We start from the raw sequence: 9,142 nt of genomic DNA on the forward strand, positions 1-9,142 counted from the left end.
TATTTAATAAGCTTTTTTAGGCCAAGGACTAATAATCTCATTAAACTGCAGAATCTTGCTCATCCAATACACACACACACACACACACACACACACACACACACACACACACACACACACACGTGTGTGTGTGTGTGTGTGTGTAAAAATATATATGTGGAAAAATATATATCATCAAACTATGATGGTATATTCTTACAATATGCATATGACTAATGTTACAAAAGAATGTTTTGAGAGTTGTATTTAATCAATTGAGAAAGTACTGAACATGCAATCAGTCATTTTAAAGAGATATCATTGAACACCATTTTCCAACACCATGCTAGCAACGAAAAATATAAATTACTCCACTATAATGAAGAAATAAGATCATGAAGTAGGCACTATACCTCGAAAATCATGCATTTGTGACTGTTTGTCACAAAGACAGTACGTTTCTCATCAAAACTTTTTCCTATTCAGAGTTTTTTTCAGGGCAACTTTAACATCTTTGTTCCTCAAGCTGTAGATTAAAGGGTTCATCATGGGGACCACAATATTATAGAAAACAGAAGACACTTTTCCCTCATTCAAAGATCCAATTGAGGAGGGTTTTAGGTACATAAATGCACATGATCCAAAGAACAGGGAAACGGCAATTATGTGGGAACTGCAGGTGCTGAAGGCTTTGGACCTTCCAGCAGTGGACCTTATTTGGAGGATGCTAGAAAAAGGATGAAGCCATAAGATATAAAGATGACAATACTGGGTAGAGTGATATCTTTCCCCCCTACAATGAAAATCTCTATCTCATTGACATAGGTGCTGGTGCAGGAGAGCTTCATCAAAGGCAGGAGATCACAGAAGTAGTGATTGATGGTGTTCCCATCACAGAATGTCAGTCTCAGGATGCATCCGGTATGGATCATAGCATCAAAAAACCCCATCAAATATGAGCCAATCATAAGAAAGGAACATACCTTAGGGGACATGGCAACATTATACATGAGTGGATTGCAGATAGCCACATAGCGATCATAGGCCATTGCTGTCAGGACATAACATTCAGAGATGACAAAAAAACAAAAGAAGTAGAGCTGGGTCATACATCCTGCAAAACCAATAACATTCTTCTTTACTAAGAAGTTCATCAGCATTTTGGGTGTAACAACAGAAGAATAGCAGAGGTCTATGAAAGACAAGTTAAAGAGGAAAAAGTACATGGGGGTGTGGAGGTGAGAGTTCAGCACAATTAGAATGATCAAGGTCAAATTTCCCAAGGCGGTGATCATATACATTACTAGAAAAACTAAGAACAGGGGTATTTGGAGGTCAGTGTTGTCCGTTAAACCCAAGAGAATGAATTCTGTTACCAAAGAACCATTTGTCAGAACCATTCTTCTCTAAGAGACTCTGTGGAGATAGAAAAGAAAGAGTGAAGGTAAAGTGCCACAGAGAATTTACAAGTGTTTGTTCTTTCATGCATGTGGCACATACACTGGGAATGCCTGGAGATCACCCTCATATTTGCTATATTCTATGTGAGGCAAAATCAAGAGATGCTAATCACGAGAATGAGGAGGGTTTATATGAGCGAGAATTGTTGAGACCAAGGTTGGATAAAGCACAGGGACAAATAGTCAAACGAATGGAAACACATGAACTATGAACCAATGGCTGAGGGGTCCCCAACTGGATCAGGCCCTCTGAATGGGTGAGACAGTTGATTGGCTTGATCTGTTTGGGAGGCATCCAGGCAGTGGGACCGGGTCCTGTGCTCATTGCATGAGTTGGCTGTTTGAAACCTGGGGCTTATGCAGGGTCGCTTGGCTTGGCCTGGGAGAAGGGGACTGGACCTACCTGGACTGAGTCTACCAGGTTGATCTCAGTCCTCGGGGGAGGCTTTGCTCTGGAGGAGGTGGGAATGGGGGGTGGGCTGGGGGGAAAGTGAGGGAGGCGGGATGGGGGGAGAACAAGGGAATCTGTGGCTGATATGTAGAACTGAATTGTATTGCAAAATAAAAATAAAAAAATTAAAAAAATTAAAATAAAAGAGATGCTAATCAAAGAGTAAAATGATTCAGTATAAAGTATGATTAATTTCTGGATACCTAGTGTTCAGCATGTTAATAATACTTATCAATGCTTTGTCATATACTTGAGTCTGAACTAATTACATCTTACAATTGTCTTCTTACTTTATATGTGTTATGTTCACATCAAACACATAAAAAAGCAAGTCTATGTGGAGGGAGGCCTTAGCTTCACTTTCAGCATCTCACAATGAATAAATTGTTCAAAACAAGTTGTAAATCTTATATGATTTGCTTCATATTTCGGGGTTATGTCTCAAGAAAGACCTCACATCAAAGTTTGACATTAGCATAAATTTCAAAACATCCATGCAAATAACATATAGAGTGAGCTAATTGTGAATATTACATATAATATAATACATATACATATAATATATGTATATATGTGTGTATATATACATATGTGCACCCACACCCCCATGTATATATATATGTATAATTTAAAAAAGAGTCCATGAACTTGAAAGAGAGCATAGTGGGTTATATGGGATAGTTTGAAGAGATGAAAAGTTTATATCACAATCTCAAAAAGATGCGAAATATTAAATATTAATTTACCATGCTTTGGAGAGAAAACAGTGCTGTCTATTATGTGCCCTTGTTATCTCAAAGGACTGTATCAAGATATAAGACTCAGCATTTCTTGGATTCCAAGAATCTGTGGACAAAAATTAATTTCTCATATTTCTTGGAAATCTTTCTGAAATGCTTCTCATAAAGTTTAATGTAAATCCTTCGTCCTCTGAAGCCCTAGATAAAAAGTAAGCCACTTTTCTTGTGTTCACTCTTGCCATTGGATGAAACACAGGAAAATTTTACTTATTTTATTTCTATTTTGTGTACTTTACTATACTTACCTGTTAACCCACAGTAAAATCTTCCTCAATCTCATCCCAGAGCACAGATGCCAGTTGTAAAAATGAAATGTAGTGGTTTCTTTTGCATGCTAGGCCATGATATATCTTTATGTCCTAAGGGAGTAAGGTCTGACCTTCTCTTAGGAATTGGTACATCCTCTGTACTTATGCCATTATGAACTCCCATCTCCCATTGACCTTCATCTCATAAGGGAAATCTTTTGTTTTGGTTACTTTTTGTTTTGTTTGTGAATCTTTAAGAGTAATATTCCATAGAGTCCCATTAAAACTTTCCTATACATTTTTCAAAGTTTTCAAAAATGTGGAAAGATATTTAGTGTATCATCTCTCCTGAGATTTTCCCATACCTCTTTTTAGAAATTGTGTTTTTTACTGCATTTATTTTCAATGAACTGAATCAAACCCACGAAGTCAACTCTGCCCCTGAGTAAGTACTGTGCCATTGATTAGCACTCAAGCCCTCCAGAATCACTTTTACTATGTTTCACCCTTTCTTAGTTAGTGTTCCTACTGCTGTGATGAACAACCATGACTGTGGTGATATTGTGTTCCCCAATATATTGTGCACCTTAATAAACTTATCTGGGGTAGAACAGAACAGCCACTAGATATAGAGGCCAGAAAATGGTGGCACACACACCTTTAATCCTAGCATTCTGGAGGCAGAGATCCAATCAGATCTCTGAGTTCAAAGCCACACTGGAAACAGCCAGGCATGGTGACACATGCCTTTAATCCCAGGAAATGATGGCAGGAAGCAGAAAAGTATATAGAGTGTGAAACCAGGAACTAGAGCCTTGTTAACCTTTTAGGCTTTTGAGCAGCAGTTCAGCTGAGATCCATTCAGATGAGGATGCAGAGGCTTCCAGTTTGGGGAAACAAGATCAGCTGAGGAATTGGAGAGGTGAGATTAGCTGTGGCTGGTTCTGTTTCTCTGATCTTTCAGCGTCCACTCCAATACCTGGCTCCAGATTTGTTTTTATTAATAAGACCTTTTAACAATTTGTGCTACACATGACCAAAGTAATTTTTAAGGGAAGGCATTTATTGGTGGCTTATTACATTTTCAGAACACCAGTTAATCCATGAAAAACATAGCAGGGGGTACCTGGGTGGTGGGCATGGGGCAGGATCAATGTTTAGGGATCGCATCTAATCCACAAGTTGCAGGACAGGGCCTGGATTGGGTTTTTGAAAACTCAAAGTCCACACTTAGTAACACACCTTCTCCACTAAGACCACAGTTATTCTATCAAGACCATACCTCCTGATTCCTCCCAAACAGTTCTACTAAATGAGTACCAAGCATTCAAACATATGATCCTATGAGGGCCATTCTCATTCAAACCACTACACACTCCAGCTAAACATTTATAATAAATATTTAAATATTCAAAGCAAATACACTGTTCAGTCCTTAAATGTAACAGTATATCAATGGGGCCAAGGATTTTTACACTCATTATAATAAGAATAAGAGGATATATAGCTAGATAGACAAGTTACCAAACACCCCTGTTTCCCATGTTCATTTGCGTAAAATAAGAATGGTTAAACTGTTGTAGGATACTTTGATTGCATTCTGACACTTCTGAAACTGCCAATAACGTTTGCTTTGAGTCAGAGGGTGGAGCTAACTACCAGCTTACCAAAATTAGCCCTAGAGTTTTTAAAGGACCAGGGGCATAAAGATTTGGAGGACCAGGAACAGAGAGAGAGAGAGAGAGAGACCTAATAAGTAGCAGGACAGGGCTTGGAGAGAGTCTTGGCCCTTTTGGATCAAGGACAAGAGAAAGAGGAGGTCACTGGTCACTTTTCTTCCTTTTCTCTAATCATTCAGGTTCTTACTCTGATATCTGACTCCCAACTTTTTATTGCTAAGGAATAATTAAACACTTCATTAAATTATCATTTATTTTTTCTTATAATTTTTATAATTAAATGAAAAAGACAATAATTTTTGTTCTTTTTTTTGTCAGCTGCCACTCAGGCCCAGAATAGGGCTATGAGTTAGCCTACCCCAATATCTACCTCATTTATGAACTGCTGGAGTATGTGAAGGGGCTGGATCTGTAGATGGAAGGCAGCAAGATCTCCATGACACAGGACAGCAGAAGGGCCTCTGGAGGAGACCCATTAAGGGCCCGGTATTGATAGAGCAGAAGAAACTAGAGGCCTGGAGCCAGACCAACAATCCATTGCAAAGAGCACTTACAAGTAAAGATGTATGGATTAAAGGGTATACTGTATGACTCACTGGACCACACTATAGCTTTCATACCAAGACTTTTTGCTTGTTTGTTTTGTTTTGTTTTTTTGGCTGTACTTTTATATTTTGTTGCTTTTGAAGGGGTTCACAAAGACAGATGGCAGAGGTGAAGGGACAAGGAGATAAGTGGAATCGGGATACATGATGTGAAATCCACATAGAATCAATAAAAAGTTAATTTTTTTTTAAAAAAGAGCATTGAGGGATTAGTAAAATGTCAGCCACAATCACTAGTGCTCTTGAATTTAAGAAAGAATTATATCCAGATTAAGATATCATTGGTTGGAAGCATCACAAGTATAATATGCATGTAAATTATAGCAATTAATGGATATTTTGTCATATATATTTCTGATTTCAGGAGATGTTGTATGATATGGGGGAAATTACAGATGTACATTGTCCATTTCTACAGATATCAAGCATCAGATGTGGCGATTGCTCTGGAACTGGTTTTACAGATGAGTTTAATTTATAGATCTATTTGAAATCTTCCTTGGGCTGTATAAGAAAAAATAGCTTGTGTGCTAACAATCTTACCTTCTCACTTTGATTTATATTTGTTCCCAAAGCATGTATGATTAAAAACTGGGTGTTTAAGTTATCTGGTCATTGCTAAGGGGCTGCTTACGAAGATACCAATGTTCATCAATATTTCAGTTTATTTTTTCAGTTTATTTAAATCATGTCTATTCCTTTGTGCTCACACATTCCTATAGTCACAGCAGTAAGAAGGCTGTGGTAGAAGGATTGCAAAGTGAAGGTTTTCTGTATAATGCAACGAGTTTCAGAGTTTTCAGAGAAAATCTGGAATGTATATCAAGATTCTGTCTCCAAAACCATATAAAGAAAAACATGAAACAACTAAATAAAACTTTACTCTAAATGTGCATTAAGTCAATAAATGGTCAGGTTTAGTTTTATTTACAAAAAGTCAGAAAGTAAATATTTAAGGTTTTGGGAAACATAAAGACCCTGATGTTACAATCTAAAATATATTTTAGACAATAGGTAAATGATTGTGAATCAATTCCTATAAATTTTATTGTTTATTCTCAAGGGCTAAGGATACAGCTCAGTGGTATAGGTCAGTACAAGGCTTCAGGCAATAATATGCTAATTCTGAAATGAAACTAAGGTGAAGCTAATGCATTATCTCTTTATTTAACATGGTGTGGAAGCATGACAGTATCCTTTGTAAAACTAACATTTTAGTTCATCACACTACTTAAAGTCACAATCATATCACATATAATAGGTAAAATTTTTATTTGTAAAATAAGCTTATGTATTGAATTTCTCCTTTAAATTATGTTATGCAATTCAACTGTCTTAGCTGAAATTATGACTGTATTAGTTAGGGTTTTATTGCTGTGAAGGGACATGATGACCACAGCAATTTTTATGAAGGAAAATATTATACTGGGGGTGGCTTACAGTTTAGAAGTTTAGTCTATTATCAACATGGTGGGAAGCATGGTAACACGCAGGAAGACATAATGCTGGAGAGGTATCTGAGAGTTCTACATCTGGATCTACAGCATCAGGAAGAGAGAGTGAGCCACTGAGTCTGGTTTGAGATTTTGAAACCTCAAAGCCCACCCCAGTGACACATTTCCTCCAATAATTCCACACCTACTGTAACCAGACCACATCTCCTAATAGTGCCACTCCCTAAGAGCCTATGGGGCCCATTTTCATTCAAATCACCACAATGACTAATGTTTTTTGCATGTTTGAATAAAATACATTATCATGGTATTAAATGTTTTCTTTCAAGCAATATATAGACTTACAACCTTTAGTCTTTCTGTATTCTTCATGATTGTGAACAAAATGTTAATCTAAATTCAAGTTATATGTAAGAAAATAGCAAAAAAATCCATAAGTTCAAATTACTAAGAATTTTTTTTAAAAAACTTGATTTAGTTTAATGTGACTTTTTTAACCTTTTATACTGGCACAAATACATTGCATACTCACTAGGTAAAGATTGATACATAAAACTGAATTACAAGAAAATAAAATCAACACCAAATTATATGACTTAGCTGCAATGTCCTGGAAAAATTTCCATAGTCATTAAATCAAATTCCTTTCACATTGCTTGCTTCCAATGCTAGAGTTAGACCTGGTGACCTAGAGACTGTGAGATAAACACTCTACACTGAGGCTTGTAAAACTGTATATCCACATTCAAATGAGAGAAGTATATCCTTACTTCTCATCTTGCACTAAAATTAACATGAAATTTATGAAAGATCTTAATGAAACACTTAAAAGTTTGAAGATAATGCACATACATACTGGAAAAACTCTAAGACAGCCAAGACAAGTCAATGAATTTCTGAATAGGTATTTTTTAAAAAATCATTACTTTTTTGAGATTATATGAGATTTTTTTTTAATGTCTCCTAAAATTTTTGTATCTATGTTTTTCTTTTCATTGCAGTTGTCTTTTGTTCACTGGTATGAGTTTATCCCAAAGTATCTACTTTTTTGAGATTATAATATAGTTACATTATTGCCACTTTCCTTTTCTTCCTCTAAATCTTTTCAAATATTGCTACTTGCTTTCTTGCCAATCCATGGGCTCTTATTTTCATTAATAGATCTTTGATGATTAGTTAATGGCAGAAAAAAATGATGAATAGAATTGCATAAAAATGTTTCTCCACAAGAAGAGAAACATAATTAAGGAATAGAGGGGTATGTTTTCCAGCTCTTCCTTCAACAGGAGATTAGTAAGTGGAGTGTATACAGAACTCAAACATTTTAATCACCAAAAGACCAAATTTGGTCTTTAAATGCACAAAAGAACTGAATACTTATTGAAATAATAAGTGTAAAACACACACACACACACACACACACACACACACACACACACACAGTTCAACACCTTTAGCAATCAAAATGGAAATCCAAACTATATTGATCTATGATCTCATCTAACTCACAATGGGTATAATCAGGAAAAATAAATGAGCAATATCAAAGCTGTGATTTAAAATAATCCATCTGTCCTGCAGCATAAAATGTACTATGGAAATAAATAGGGAGATTGCTCAAAAAAGAAAAATGTATGACCACATAATTGTTGTTAGATACCTAAAGAATCAATCTTAGCACACAATGTAGTTAGAGATACACCCATGATTATTACTATTCATAATAATAACTTTTAGAGTTGGCATAGGAACCTCTCAATTGAGTTTCAACTAGAATTCATTACATTAGTTCCTGGAGTTGTCCTCCCTCTCCTCCCCAAATGAAAATAGGTTCACATTTTCAATCATCCTCCAATCTGCTGCTAGGCTATATTATTCAAGGATAAAATATTTGACCAAAGCTTTATGAAGAGTAGAGAGTAAGTATAATCCCTAAAGCTCTATACTGTACACATGTAATACTTATATTCCTCATCTGTTGATTAATATTTGTGAAATAAATATAACACTATAAATTGACAAAAGAGGGTCAACTGCATATTATTTACAGCTGCAATGTGGATTGTATTTAATAGCCAATCAATAAAAACACCTAGATCATGAAGGCACTGACATTCCCAAAGGACACATTGATGCCCAAGAAAGGATAAAAGACAATCTGGAGAAAAAAAGGTAGGCTGCCCCAAATTCTTCTCTGTTCTCTCTGTTCTTCCTGCCCAATCCCCCAGGCTCCTCCCTAGCACTGAACAGAACACAAGATTCAGCCTCCCTTCCTTCCTGTCCACATCTCCTGTGCAATGCACAGACCATCCCCTCTTGGCCTCCTCCCCCCCATCATTCTATATCAGCCCCTAATTCAGGCAGACATCCCCTGCTCAACCACAGGCCATCCCCGCCAGAAGAACAGGTAGGCTGGCTTCAGACATTTTCCACACTCTCTGTTCCCCCAGACCCAATCCCTCAGGC

General features: G+C 36.5%; 1 protein-coding gene across 1 annotated transcript; it reads right to left on the reverse strand.

Moving 5' to 3' along the window:
• Window positions 1-444: 444 nt before the first annotated feature.
• Window positions 445-1,388, reverse strand: LOC128103555 (olfactory receptor 145-like). The gene is given in 2 exon segments (XM_052728059.1): window positions 445-711; window positions 714-1,388. Coding segments are annotated over 2 exon segments (933 nt in total). The 5' UTR covers window positions 1,380-1,388.
• Between the last annotated feature and the right edge of the window lie 7,754 nt (window positions 1,389-9,142).

The sequence above is a fragment of the Peromyscus californicus genome, unplaced genomic scaffold (assembly GCF_007827085.1).
Source record: "Peromyscus californicus insignis strain IS unplaced genomic scaffold, ASM782708v3 Scaffold_11__1_contigs__length_118956290, whole genome shotgun sequence".
NCBI lineage: Eukaryota > Metazoa > Chordata > Mammalia > Rodentia > Cricetidae > Peromyscus > Peromyscus californicus.